This window comes from Uranotaenia lowii, chromosome 3, assembly GCF_029784155.1.
Source record: "Uranotaenia lowii strain MFRU-FL chromosome 3, ASM2978415v1, whole genome shotgun sequence".
Lineage (NCBI taxonomy): Eukaryota > Metazoa > Arthropoda > Insecta > Diptera > Culicidae > Uranotaenia > Uranotaenia lowii.
In genome coordinates, this window is record NC_073693.1 from 226,080,065 (window position 1) to 226,095,693 (window position 15,629).

Sequence of the window (15,629 nt, forward strand, 5' to 3'; positions counted from 1 at the left end):
ACGAACTTCGTTTCGCATTTAACTTTAAAGCTGATGATGATTGGAACGAATTTTCACCAAAGAATTGTTTAAAATACTAAACAAAATTTGCAAGCGACCTATTTGCTTGTCTACCAAACGGAAATTTAAAATAAGAAATTGATTGACCGTCGAAAAGAACACCCGTGTACGATTTTTTGTCTTTTTCGGATGCATAACAACGAATTGATGTCTAAAATATTTTGAAGGTGATCTTAACGACCCCTTTTCTGTCATCTGATTAAAAATTTTAATTCATAAATCAATTGTCCGTTTTGTAAAACAGCCGTGAATGAATTTTGGTATGGATCTCATGCACAATAAAACAATTATTGCAAAAACATTAAACAGTAAATATGGACGACCTCTTTTTCTGTCGTCTAATGGAAAGTTTGTTATCAGGAATCGATTCCTCATCTTGTAAAACTCTCGTGTTTAAATTTTTGCTTCGATATGATGCCTAACAACGTAATTATTGAAAAAAAAAAAGCGAAAGTGTTAAGACAAACCCTTTTACTGATTACTAGTCAAAATTTGACCCGTGAAATCAATAACATATGCTGTAAAACTCCCATGTGCAAATTTTCATTATAATCTGATGTATAATCAAGACAATGGGTCTTATTCTGAGAGTCACGTGACGTGATGTGCAAAATTCACATCGTTGTGCCGACTCCAAAAACCACTCTAGGCTAGAAGTTTCAGCTCAAATGTCCTGTGATCGATTCATACTAACGTTTCTTCACAAAAAACATTTCCTGGAGTCAGGATAAAGAAGTAAAATTTTGTGAGTCACGTCACTCGACTCGCAGAATAACCCTCAATATAGCAAAAACAGTGAACAGATACTATGGACGACCATTTTTGCCGACTCCTGACTCAAGATCTATCCAATGCATAATAATGTTCATACCGCAAAAGCATTGAACAGTTTATACGGATGACCCCTTTTGCCGACCCCTTCTACAAAATTAGATAACTGAAATCGATTATCCGTTCCTTAAAATCCCCGTCTGCAAATTTTCATCTCAATCTAATGCATAATAACGTCAATATAGTAAAAACACTGAACAGTTCATATGGACGACCCCTTTTGCCGACCCCTGACACAAAATTCAATACCTGGAATCAATTCCTCATCTCTCAAAACCCCTATGTGCAAATTTTTGTCACAATCCGACAAAAAGTGACGTTAATATCGCGAAAACAATATTTGTCTTGTATGGACGACCCCCTTTAGAAGGGCCATCCAAAAATCTGAAAACATTTTTCATCATTCCTAGTCCTAATGAATGTCCATGCCAAATTTCAGCTCTCTCGCTCTTAAGATGGCTGAGTCTATAGAGGACAAACAAACAAACCCACAGAAATAGCTTTTTATATATTCTTACTTACTTACTTAATGATCCCGCGCCGATCCTCCGGTGCATAGCGCCGTGACAAAAATCCGCTTTTTATATATAGGATAGATTAAAGAATGTTTTTCCAACAATTGCAATAGTATTAAAACTAAGAAGCCCTCCAAACCGTTGATTTTGTTTTAACTTTCGAAATTTCCCGCTTTTCCTTTTCAGACAACCGATTCGTTTGCGACTGTCGCCTATCCTGGGTGTACGAGCTGAGCAACCGCACCCGCAACGAAGATCTCCGGGAAAACTTGCACGCCATCGAATGCACTCTGGGCAAGAAAACACTTTACGGCACGGATCCAATGCAGCCACTGGACAACAACTTCCAGGACGTATTCGATGACGAGGGCGACTACATCGACGATGCTGCTCTGGAGAACGAATCGACCGTAGAAGAGAAAACCGAAATCGTCAACCTGTTCAAGTTGGGCAAGGAAAATTTGCCCTGCCCGGAAGAATTGGTGGGTCCTACCGATGGCCCCAATCCACGAGAATCCAAGGGACTGCTGGATCTTCCCTGGGGTGCGTCCGGAGTCAGCGTTCTTCGACCCACGGGAGCTTTATTAGCCGTTTTGGCCAGTAGTAGTTTGATTGTTTCCCTTGCTTCGACCACCGTAGAATTAGCAAAGATGTTCACTAGCGTTAGATGGTAAATGTTTGGCTTAACTTCTTTCTACCCGCCCCCGCTGTGTATGTATTATAGCATGTAAGAAGGAAAAAGACAAAGATGATGGACTCAAACCTTATAGAAACTAACTGAATCTCAAGCGACTTTACGGCGCCGTGAAGTGAAATTGTGCTACCAAATCTTAGGAGAAAAACAGAAACCAAGAACCTGTAAATGGAGCCCAAAGTAGTCATAAAAATTGCTCTAGAAAAAAACATTATACAAAAACTGCGAGAGATAAATACCTTAAAATGCTCCTCAACAAACTCAAAAAACCAACAGAACAAACGCGGTGTGCAAGACTAGTGTGCGTATGTGTCCCCCAGTCGATGAAAACCCCTGATCTTTATATAGCTAAATAAAAGTGAAACAAAACAAAAACAGAAAAAAAAACAAATAAAAAATCTACAAAAGATGCTCTCTTTTTAACTGGTAAAAGTAATAATAATACACCTAGAATTTAAGCGCTGCTGTAATTTACCGATGCAGAGTAAGAGAATTGCACACACAAAACTCTTCTACACAATAAACAAGGATGTAACGTGATGATGACTAAGTGAGAGACCTTGAGAACTAACTTAAGTGACACAATTGCTGCTAACGAGGACGAATTAAACGATGATATTAATGATGCTGATGATGATACTGAAGAAAATGAAGATACAGACGATGCAGATAGGGTAAGAGCAAGAGGCATTTTAAGGCGATGAGCGACGATAGGGAAACAGAATTTTTCTCTTCATCCGTCATTCGAAGGGCCCCCTGACAGGTACCGATAGTGGCGCGAAAACACTAAGGGTGGCGATCTCTAAAAACCAAGAAAACAAGAAACCAAAAAAAACATAATTAAACAAGAATTTGAAAATCTACTTTTTAGAATTATTTTTGATAAAGCAATAAAAAAAATTGATTTTCAAACCGAACCATTACTGTTGTATGTTTTAATGGAATATTCTTCGAAAATTAGTTCTTTTTGTTTTTTCCATATTTGAGAACTAAGGATTTTTAAAACAAAAATAAGAAACAATTTGGGGCTTATGCTTTTTTTCCATTTTCTGTGAATGAATCCATCATTTGAAAATTGTATAATTCGTTGTCAATGGCCTTAGGAAAGGTAAGTATTGTGGTGATGGTGTTTTCCAAATTGGAAGAAATCAGTATCCAGGATTACAGATCAAGGTCCAGAAACAGTATCAGGGATCAGGGTCGAGAACAGGATTTGTCGATCTTGAATTGATCTTAGGGAGTTCGATCTTCTTCAATCAGATTTAAGATTTTCTGGAACGGTTCTATAGCCTTGAAAAAATGGTTTTAATTGGTTTATTTTTGATTCAATAATTTCGATTTGATTCATAGAGAGTAATGTTTGATGAATTCAAATAGAAATTTGATGGAAAGTGATAAAAATATTGAATATTGATATACTGCATTCAGATTTTTAGCTGATTTTTAAAGATGGCTTTTGGCTGATGGAAAAGGAAATTGGCTGAAAAAAAAGGAATTTTCTACAGGAGGAGATTGGCAGCAGTTAGGTGAGATGTTCCAGTTTTATATTTTCTTTTGTGGATTTCATTTTATGGATTGTGATATAGTGTACTTAAAGCCTTCTGAAGGGATATCATTCGAAAGATTTCAAAGTTCTTATACGAGTTATGTCGCTATACATTGGTCGATGACCTGAAATGAAGGTACTGAGATTTTCAAATTTCAAAAACATCCCATTTTTATTTTAAGTTTATCTTAAATGTTGTATTGATAAATATCAAATTTCTCTGTTATTTTTTTTTATTTCCATCCATTAAAGGATGAAAAGCAAAGGATAAACATCAAGGAACATGAAATTTTCTTAGCGTCCATGCTCCCAACGGCAATGCATTGCAATGGTAACAAAAGATGAATGGTTACCATCCATTCCGCAAAAGCGGGACATGTCCCACATTTTTATAAATTGTCCCACTGTTCCTTTTTTTTCTCAAAACGTCCCACTTTTATCTGCCAAAACTTTTGAGGTTGACTTAGCCCTCTGAAATGTTGCCACTTCAAAAAAGTTGGTCCTTGCTGAATGAAAATATATGAAAACTTTCTTTTAGATCATTTTCAACTTCTGTTTTTTTTTTAATCTTCTTGTATCTATTTATAATTTTCAAAACTAAAAAATGCTCTCACTTAAAGAACATTAAACTCGTCGATTAGGCTGTTAAATAGGTAACACTCTAATGGAGTTTCACTGACTCTCACTGGAAAACCAAGAAATTTAAATTCATTGGTTCAACGCGGAAAATCAAATGCATTCAAATATAGTGGTTTTGATTGTGTTTTTTTTGTAAAAATTTGCAGCGTTTTTTAAGTTAATATAAGACAAGATTAAATAACTTGTTGAGTTCTTAGCACTTGCCAGAATATTTTCCAGACATATTCGGACCATTCCGGACAATTTTATCTGAAAATCTGGCAAAATTTTAATTATTTGGGTTGAAATTTAAAAAATTTCAACCCAAAATCCGGAAATACCCTGACCAATTTTCTCTAAACCACTGAATTATCTATTCAAAAAAAAAATCAAAAAGAATACACAAAATCCGGGTGCCTAGTTTTTGAGACGAAATTTTTCTTAATTTGGTGTCAAATATTCGGCCAACTCCGGGTAAAACCGGACAATCTCGTAAGTTAAGCATTTTTTGAACACGATCTAGGCTAAAAATGATTAAATGAAAAAATATTTAAAACCAATATAGTCAAGTAATATTTGATTATTCATTTTTAGGGATATTTACTTTATAGTTTTTTGTCTGAAATAGTAATTTTTGAAAACACGTCCCAAAATCTAGAAAATGGCAAACAAAATTTGTAAATGAAGCCTTTAGTAACAAAAAAAGAACTTATTTTTGTAAAACTTTACAAGATAAGCTTAGAATTTTCTCAAGAGTCTGGTGGATTTAGTTTATTTGATTTGAGCATAGAATAAGTTGTTCTTTTTTCAAGTTAGCATTCAAATCACTGATAAAAAACTTCTTTTATGGTCAAATCAAATAAGTTAAATCTAATAAACTCTTCAGCAAATTCAAAGATTCCAACCATATCATTAAAAAAAATCAAATTTTCAAAAGTAAAAGTAACAGATTAAAATAATTCGATTCAAATCTTAATCTTGCGAACTCAATCCAAAGTTAGGATTTAAGTTTGTAAGTTGGCTCTTGAAAAATTACAATAAACTTAATGTCATACAATACACCAGGAAAATGTAGTATTACCAGTTATTTTTTTTTATGTGAATATTAGATACATGTCTCTTTATCAACACATATTATTCATTGAAAATCAATTCCATAATTAACCTTTCATTTCTTGATTTTTTATTTTCCAAAATAAATCATTTTAAACAGTTGAAAATGATGTGTACATAAAAAAAAATTTAAATAAAATATGATTTTTCACCTTTTTCATAAATTAATTGTTGTAAATTTGCTACCTTCAAATGGGGCATCATGCAGCAGCGGGATTAGATGCAACATTTATATAACACCACACTGAATCAATTTTTCATTTAATGCATTGTAATAAAAATATCTTTTAATGATAACAAAATAATGATGACATAATTTCTGGCATCTTATGCTAGTTTTTTAAAGCTTTTTATTTTTCGATAAAATTTGAAAAATAGAGCAATAAATATACAAATTTTAACATTTTCCGATCCCGTAAAAAACTTTACCTAGTATGATGAATTGGCCTTATAATATAATCTACAAAATTTTAACAGGTTTCTTCATGCTATACCAACACTACTGGTGTAAAAATATTTTTCGAACAATCACTCATTTTTTTTAAATAAATATTTTTATATTTCAGTTAGATGTCTGGGATAAAATGCAACAAAATGCAAATCAAAGAAACATCCTGTAAATCTCATTTACATGTGCTGGAATATGATTGTTTTTAATTTGCAATAAAAATTGCAATATCATTCATCCAAAAATTCTTTTTTTTTAATTTCAGCTTGTAGAATTTTCCGTAGTATTTTTTAACCCCTTAATGTATGCAGCATCCATATTTTTAGAAAAAAAAATGTAAAAATTCGTTTTTACAGAACAAAAAATTACTGAAATTTGTGTTTTCATGCGAAAATCGCATGTTTTTAAAAAAATAAAAAATAACTAAAGAAACCAATATTTTTTCTAACTACGCCAATTAGATTTCCCATCATCCTTAAAACTATTGATGCAAAAGGGGTAAGATTAACTGTAAACATAAGTTTTTTAGAAGCCATTGAAGTATAAATTGTTGCATGTTGCCCCAGTTGACGGTATATGAAATTTTGAGTTCAAGAAAGATGACAATGCATCCATGCAAACAAGTTGTTGAGTGCAAAGTAAACATTTTGTGAAAGATTGTAATACAGACTCAGATATTAGTCTTTTTTGTCTGTTTTGGTGATTTAGCTATGATCTTGTTATAATACAGACCCCGTTCGATTTTGGCAACACGCTCATACATTTTGTGTTGCCAAAATCGAATGTTGCCAAAATCGAACGGTTTTTTTCCTCCACTTTTTTATCAGTTATTTTTACAAAATAACTAATATTATTATCAAAAACGTTATTTTTAGTCAATTTCCGACCGTTTCTAGTAATTTTTGATTTTTTTTCATCATGTTTTTGATGCATTTTGCACTTTTCTTGTTTTGTTTATAATGTTTGTTTTCATTTGTCATATTTGCTGTTTTTTTCGTTCTTCATCATTTTTTAGTTGTTTTCAGTCATTTTCAGTCTTTTGTTTAAATTTGTTTTTTAACTTTTTGAATTTTTCAACTTTTTTTATTTTTTTAGTACTTAATAAATTTTTTAAAAAACTTTTGTTTTTATTGTTGCATTTTATCACCATTTCAGAACACAAAAACGTATTAGTGGTATGTGTCTAATTTAAATTGGTCCTGTTACAACGAAAACTAAATTGTAATGCTGTTTCCAAAAACCGTTCGATTTTGGCACATGTGCCAAAATCGGATGTTGCCAAAATCGAATGTTGCCAAAATCGAATGTTGCCAAAAACGAACAGGGTCTGTACTTTCAAATGATAATATGATTTAGATATTCTTGCATGGAGTGTTTGATATAATTTGAGATATTTTAATTCCCTTGGAATGCTAAATTATACCTCAATTTGAAAGGGAAAAGTAAATATTCAAATATCTCAGATACATGTTTCTTGAACTGCACATTTTTTCCATAAGATGAATTTTTGAAATAAAATTTAAGGTTTTCCATAAAATTAAACTTAGGAAATTATCTTAAATTCTACATTATATTTGTGATTTTCAGCTGAATTTTGCGTACAAACTTTTTTTTGATTATAAATTTGAAATCTAGAAATTGAATTAATAAGCGAATTTATAAATTCATGAACATTTAAATTCCTCAACAATTTTAGATTGATTGTAAAACTCATTTACAAGCTAAAGCTTTCTCTGAATTTTTAATTTGTATTCTTAATTTGAATTATGAACCTGGTTTCAAAAATTTCAATGAGCATTTATTTCTGAATTTCTAAACGATTTCTGAAACTTAATTCTAGATCTTCCATATTATGAATCTTAATTTAAATATGAACTTTAAATGATGAATCTGAATCAGAGTTTTCAATTTTGAATCGCCAATTAGTAGCGTGATTTTGAGTGTAGAGTAGAATACATCGTTTGATTTTTTCAAATACTCATGGCGGAGTATATCCCCCAAAATTCTCCCTTTCGTACGCCCATTTAATATAACAAGACATAACATAACATAACATAACATAACATAACATAACATAACATAACATAACATAACATAACATAACATAAAATAACATAACATAACATAACATAACATAACATAACATAACATAACATAACATAACATAACATAACATAACATAACATAACATAACATAACATAACATAACATAACATAACATAACATAACATAACATAACATAACATAACATAACATAACATATCATAACATAACATAACATAACATAACATAACATAACATAACATAACATAACATAACATAACATAACATAACATAACATAACATAACATAACATAACATAACATAACATAACATAACATAACAATTTGCTTTCGCTGAGCGATGAAGATGACAGTCAGATTGAGATTTTACTTACTCAAAGCTTAGTTCTTTTAGGAATAGGACTGATTCTTTTGCCGATCGCTTATTTCATAGAAATAGGACATGCAAAATTTTGACAGCATTTTGCTGCCTATGAAGAGTACTATTCCACATATTTTTCCTAAATTTAAAACCTGGGCGTTTTTGAGACATTTAAAGTCTGTTTCACATAGAATCTGGTCGGATAAAATAGATCATTCCTCCGCAAAAAAAACGTACAACAAAAGTAGAAATGTCATTTTGTAGGGCTTTCATTGCACTTTAAGGAAAAAATACAATAAAATCATTCGTCAGCTTTTCGGATGAATTTTTTTGTGATACCACCCATCATTTTCTGCACAGTATTGCTGGTAACCTCATTTGCCATCTTGTTCCACCACTTTTCCATTTAAGCGGATTTGACCTTAACTATTGCCCAATATTTTTCGATGGGACAAAAATCCGGACAGTTTGGTGGATTCATACTTTTCTAAAAAAACTATCTTGTTCTCCTTAAACCACCTAACGACATCCTGGCTGTAGTGGCAGCTTGCCAGGTCCGGCCAGAACTTCATCGGACCTTTGTGGGACCAAATGAATGGCAAAACCTTCTTCTAGAGACATTCTTCTTTGTAAACATTTCCATTCATTGTGTCCCCAGTGATGAAAATCTTAGTCTTCTTCCCACAACTACAGATCCCTTGCCAAATCATCAACTTACGAGCAAATTTATCTGCGAAAACAAACTTGAATTTACCCGCAACATTAACTTAACGCTTCGCAAGGTAAAATTAGTTACCGGGTATTTGTCCAAAATCCATTTTGACGTAAGTTTCGTCGTCCATCAAAATGCATCCGTTGTACTTGGTCAACACTTTCTCGTACAACTTCCTTGCCCTGGTTTTGGCAACCAGGTTTTGTTTCAGCGTTCTGCCGGGGTGTTTGCTTGCATGATACGACCGAAAGCCTTTTCGCAAACAAATTCGTCGAGCTGTACTGTGGTTCGTCTTGAACTTTTTCACCAAATCACGCAAGGAGATTCCAGGATTATTGTGAACTGATCGAATTACCTTTCCTCGCAGCTTCCGGTCATATGTTCCACTTTTACGCCTGGTTTGTTTTGCTCGATCCACCGTAAGGGTCTCCCGGTAACGTTGCAGCACCGATTTTGGATATTTGAAGAATTTCGCGATCTTTACCCCTGACCACGTCGGTTTCTCTACGTGAGTGTGCAAAATTTTCTCTCGCCTTTCGCGTTCCATCGTCGATAACTTTTGACTGACTGCTTCAATCTTGATGAAATTTTCACCACTAAGTAAACAAACCATCCGGATCAAAACACTATCAATAGATTCGCGATGTGGGAAAAAAAAAACTTTGCACAGTTTCCTTCAAAATCCACCATTTTCAAATTGTTAACTGCTAAAACCGTTGATTATTCAAAGAATCACTGTGTGTGAATGGAGGAAAAGGATGCAAACACTCTCCAAAATGTCCAGAAAGTTCAAATCAAGCTCTGCCATTGGAGTAAAGCACATAATCGGCCACAACGGTTAAGGGTCATCAGGGAAGTCAAGTCTCATACCAGGATATTTATTTTTAAATAAGCGAAACACTAAGTGTACATTGCTGAAATGTCAAAGAAAAAATTACTCCGATAAGCTGAAAGTGTTGCCCAGTTATGAGTCATTCAAACCTAAGCTCAAACAACAAATTTTTGCTAGTTCAAGAGCTCGTAAGACATAAGACAGATGATTTCTGATGAACGGCAACACTTATGCAAAAACCCTATTTCAAATAAATTTTAGCGTTTGAATCCTGCATATCTGCTCGTGGCTAGGTCCTTAGCATTTTAAAGTATATATATGCGCAGGTGGTTTTGTAAAAAATATATTGATTTGCCAAGATTCTGCTCTTGTGGAAAAAAAACAATAATTTTCAAAACGAAAACTTTGGTTTTAACAGTTTTTAAAAGCCTGAAAAGAATAATCTTGTATGTACCCTTCGTAACCTACAATCTATGCCAACCGATTATACTTTAAGTTTATGATTGTTTGACTTCGTAATTGTCAGATTTTTAAAAACGCTTTTAAGTGACTCGGAAATAATCATGTTTAGTTAATTTCGCTGTACCCACTAAATTGCTCTCAGTTTCATTTAAAAGAGAAATTTTGGGCCAAAAAAGAGCAGAAAATAAAGGAGGAGGATGCAGTGATCAAAAATAGAGATTTGATGAAGTAAAAGTTGGAAAAACTTATCAATATCATGACTGAAAAAAGTGTGCACCGGCCAATGGGAGATACCTTGAATTAAGTAGAAATATTTTTTACAAAAAAACGATGGATATTTTTTTTTGTTTTTTATGAATTATCATAAGATTACATTAATTTGAGTTATGGCAGAAAAATTATCGTTCCACATTGAATGAGACTATTCTTGGACCACCTTCCTTGGATCACTTCACAGGTCCTCTAAATTCATGAAACTAGTGGTTCTAAAGTTTCGATAATCGATACTTATCAATCTTAGGACAGATGAATATTGAACATAATAATCCTTCTAGCCTGAAGCCAAACAGCCCGGAAAAGTTCTTTTGAATTTCACCAGCAGCAGTACTGAAAATCGAGCCAGCAAACGAACGGTAAATTCAATCGGTATTAAGGTACCTCTGCTCGAACTAATGGTACACGAATTATTCAATACGGGAGCAAACAAATTAAGTAGATTTTTATCTGCGCTACACAAAATATATAAACCAGTCAGTCAGTCGGCTCGATCGGTTTGGAATCCATTAAAGTGAAATAGTCGGTTGGGCTGCCAAAAAAGGAGCGGGATAGAATCGGGTCACGCAAGAGAAATCAATTTTTCGGGGGTTTTTATCGGAAAACGGTCATGAATGGCTGGCGAGAGCGTAGCACTTGGTGTGTGGGTGTATGTGAATGGGGGTGGGGGTGGATGTGCCCTGGCAGGAGTATGCTAAGTGTATGGAAGAGGGCACTTATGCAACCCTGTCAGGTACAACTCGTTTTTCCCTTTTCATGTTTGACATCGACGACGACTATGATGATGATGATGATGGTGCGGTTTGGAGAAAAGCCGGCTGATTGGAATCGCTGCGGGAGGGTGGGCAGGGAGATTGGAAAAATGGGAGGGCAGCAGAACAGGGAAATAATAACAGTAATCGACGGAATTGCTGAATCGAAATTTCATCGGAAGGAACCGCGTTGCTTGCTGCTTGCTGGAGTGAGTTGCAATTGTTGTTCCTCCTCGATAGCCGAAAAACGGAACCGATTTACCATTTGGTATGCATTTTATGTCGCTTGTATCCATTAAAGCAGTGATATAATCTTATAATGATATGCAACCTTTGCCCCACGAAAATAGCATAACATTGTAGCATGAAACATCAAACCCATCTTGCTGACGACGACGACGACGACGACGACGGTTGTCAGCAAAGTGCAATGATTTTTTGTCGTTTGGAATGCTATGGAAAAGGTCTCAACCTCACAGACTGCACGTCTAGGTGTAATGCAACCAACCATTACCATTGAAAGCAAATTCCCTATCAATTGATAAATATCAAGATTATTTGTCAGTTAAAAAAAATTCGATGCAAAATAATGGAGATGGCACTGATGATATCAGATATGGAGAAATTTGCGTTTGCAATAACGGAACGTCTTTCAGGAAGACAATCCATCGAATGATAACACAATATATTTAAAAATGGGATTATGTCAAATAATCTAGATGTACAGCAGCACTAATGGAATTGGCTTATTGTGTAGGTTAAAGGAGTACACTTTTCAAGTTTTTTAACATCCTTTTCAGACATATTTGAATTTGTCATTGATTTGAGGCGCTCCAGCTTGGTAAGATGAACGGTCAGTGAACGGTAGACAATGTGCAACTCGAGACCCCATACACCCAACCTTCGGGTAGTGGTCATATCACCTCTTGTCTGCAACTCCGATTCTCTACCTCCCCGTGGTGCTAGCTGGGGTGCGAGCAACCTTAGCGGAGATCGGGTACCCAACCCCGGTGGATGCCTTTGGTCGCATGCAGACTGAGTCAGGGGGCTTCGTACGCGTCTGTTCTCCATGTAAGGGCGGCGTGCGGAGTGTAACAACGTCCTGGTGGTGTTCGGGACCCAAAACAGCAACATCACGACGGTCCTCCTGCGAGATAGTGGGGTTAGCTGCGGGCCTTGCGAGCCTGTGACTACAAAAAACATAAGCAACGAACAACGAACAACAAATTTCGGATGGAAATCGGCAAAGACCCACGCGACGAAAATGGACTAGCGATTGGAAACTTGGAACATGGAACTGTCGATCTCTAAATTTTGTGGGCAGTACCCACGTGCTCTCCAACGAATTGAAGAGCCGCAAATTCGACATCGTAGCGCTGCAGGAGGTATGCTGGAAGGGCTCCACGGTACGAACGTACCCAGATGGTCGTGCCATCTACCAGAGCTGCGGCAACACACACGAGCTTGGAACAGCTTTTATAGTGATGGGAAAGATGCAAAAGCGCGTGATCGAGTGGTGGCCGATCAACTCTCGAATGTGCTGGTTGAGAATCAAGGGCCAGTTCTTCAACATCAGCATCATCAACGTGCACAGCCCTCACCTCGGAAGTACCGGTGACGACAAAGACGAATTCTACGCGCAGCTGGAGCGTGAATACGACCGTTGCCCAAAACATGATATCAAGATCGTCATCGGGGATTTCAATGCTCAGGTCGGCCAGGAGGAGGAATTCAAACCGACAATTGGAAGGTTCAGTGCGCACCAGCTGACCAACGAAAACGGCCTCAGACTGATAGATTTCGCCGCCCCCAAACGAATGGCCGTACGTAGTACCTTTTTTCAGCACCGCCTCCCACACAAGTACACTTGGAGATCACCGTACCAAACGCAATCACATATCGACCACGTTTTGATTGACAGCCGGCACTTCTCGGACATCATCGACGTCAGATCCTGTCGGGGCGCCAACATCGAGTCGGACCATTATCTGGTGATGGTGAAGATGCGCCCAAAACTCTCCGTAGTGAACAACACGCGAAACCGGCGCCCGCCTCGGTTAAATATCGCGCGACTGAAGCAACCTGAGGTCGCGGCAGACTACGCGCAATCGGTCGAAGCAGCGCTGCCGGCAGAGGGCGAGCTTGACGAAGCCCCTCTCGAGGACTGTTGGGATACCATCAAAACAGCCATCAACAGTGCTGCGGAGAACGTCATCGGTTATGTGGAGCGATCTCGACGGAACGACTGGTTCGACGAGGAGTGTAGGAGGGTGATGGACGAAGAGAATGCCGCGCGGGCGGCAGTAATGCAGAGAGGCACCCGTCGAAATGTGGAAAATCACCGACAGCGGAAGAGGCAGCGAGTCCGACTTCTCCAGGAGAAAAAGCGCCGCCTGGAGGAGGAGGAGCTCGAGGAGCTGGAGCAGCTGCATCGTTCCCAAGAAACACGAATGTTCTATCAGAAACTCAACGCATCCCGCAAAGGCTTCGTGCCGCAAGCCGAAATGTGCCGGGATAAGGACGGGGGTATCCTGACGGACAATCGTGAGGTGATCAAAAGGTGGAAGCAGCACTTCGATGAACACCTGAACGGCGCACATGCAGGAGATCAAGACGGCGGGGGAAGGTACATCGCCGGCGTAGCCAACGACGAAGAGAAGCCACTCCCAACGATGAGTGAAGTTACGGAAGCCATTCGCCAGCTGAATAGAAACAAGTCGGCTGGGAAGGATGGCATCGCAGCTGAACTCATCAAAATGGGCCCGGACAGGTTGGCCGATTGCCTACACCGGTTGATAATCCGGATCTGGGACATAGAACAGCTACCGGAGGAGTGGAAGGAGGAGGTAATATGCCCCATCTACAAGAAGGGCGACAAATTGGACTGTGAGAACTACCGAGCGATCACTGTCCTCAATGCCGCCTACAAAGTGCTGTCCCAAATCCTACTCCGCCGCCTAACGCCACATGCAAACAGATTCGAGGGAATTCATCAGGCCGGCTTCATGGAGGGACGGTCAACGACGGACCAGATATTCACATTACGGCAAATCCTCCAAAATGCCGGGAACACCAAGTCCCTACGCACCATCTATTCATCGACTTCAAAGCCGCATACGACACGATCGACCGTAACGAGCTATGGAAAATCATGGACGAGAACGGCTTTTCCGGGAAGCTGATCAGACTGATCAAGGCGACGATGGATGGAACGCAGTGCTGTGTGCGGATCTCGGGTGAATTGTCGAGTTCATTCGAATCGCGCAGGGGGCTTCGACAAGGTGATGGTCTATCCTGCATGATGTTCAACGTGGCGCTAGAGAGTGTTATTCGACGAGCGGTGGGCGAAATGCGGGGCACGATTTTCAACAGATCCAGTCAACTTATCTGCTTTGCCGATGACATTGATATAGTCGGCAGATCAACTGCGGCGGTGGAGGAGATCTACCGCAAACTGAAACGCGAAGCAGGAAGGATTGGGTTGATGATTAATACGTCCAAGACGAAGTATATGCTGGCCTGCGGATCCGAGACCGACCGAACCCGCTTGTCCAGTAATAACAAGGTCACGATCGACGGCGACGAGCTGGAGATAGTCGAAGACTTTGTCTATCTCGGCTCACTGGTGACCGCAGACAATGACACCAGCCGCGAGATCCGGAGGCGAATTATCAGCGGAAGTCGTGCCTACTATGGACTCCACAAGCAACTGCGGTCGAGAATTCTTAGCCCTCGCACGAAGTGTAACCTGTATATGACGCTTATTAGACCGGTTGTTCTCTACGGGCACGAGACATGGATATTGCTCGAGGAGGACCTGCGTACACTCGGAGTATTCGAGCGACGAGTGTTAAGAACCATCTTTGGCGGCGTACAGGAGAACGGAGTGTGGAGGCGAAGGATGAACCACGAGCTCGCGCGACTCTACGGCGAACCCAGTATCCAGAAGGTGGTAAAAGCTGGCCGGATACGCTGGGCAGGACATGTTGCGAGAATGCCGGACGACTGTCCTGCAAAACAGGTGTTCGCTGCGAATCCGGTAGGAACAAAACGAGCGGGGGCGCAACGAGCGAGGTGGTTAGACCAAGTGGAGCGTGATCTGGCGAACGTGGGGTGCCCGAGAAATTGGAGAACGGTTGCCATGGACCGAGTGAATTTTAGGAATTATGTTCGTCAAGTTATGTCGTGAGACGGAATACTATGTAAATAAAAATAAAATTACAGCTTGGTAAGATGGCTCATGCCTAAGCTTGCCAAACTGCCCTGTTTTATCCGGGTTTGCCCAGATGTTTAATACAAAATTTAGGAAAAGTCCGGTCCAGCTCGGTTGTCCAGATTCTCAATTAAGT

At 38.2% G+C, this 15,629-nt stretch overlaps 1 protein-coding gene across 2 annotated transcripts in view; it reads left to right on the forward strand.

Moving 5' to 3' along the window:
* Positions 1-3,017, forward strand: part of LOC129751943 (connectin-like) — a 351,988-nt gene extending 348,971 nt beyond the window's left edge. For both annotated transcript variants that reach the window (XM_055747732.1, XM_055747733.1), the window contains one exon: positions 1,593-3,017. In XM_055747732.1, the coding sequence (XP_055603707.1) occupies positions 1,593-2,080 (488 nt within the window). In that variant the 3' untranslated portion in view covers positions 2,081-3,017. The remainder of the gene's footprint in view (positions 1-1,592) is intronic.
* The last annotated feature ends 12,612 nt before the right edge of the window (positions 3,018-15,629 follow it).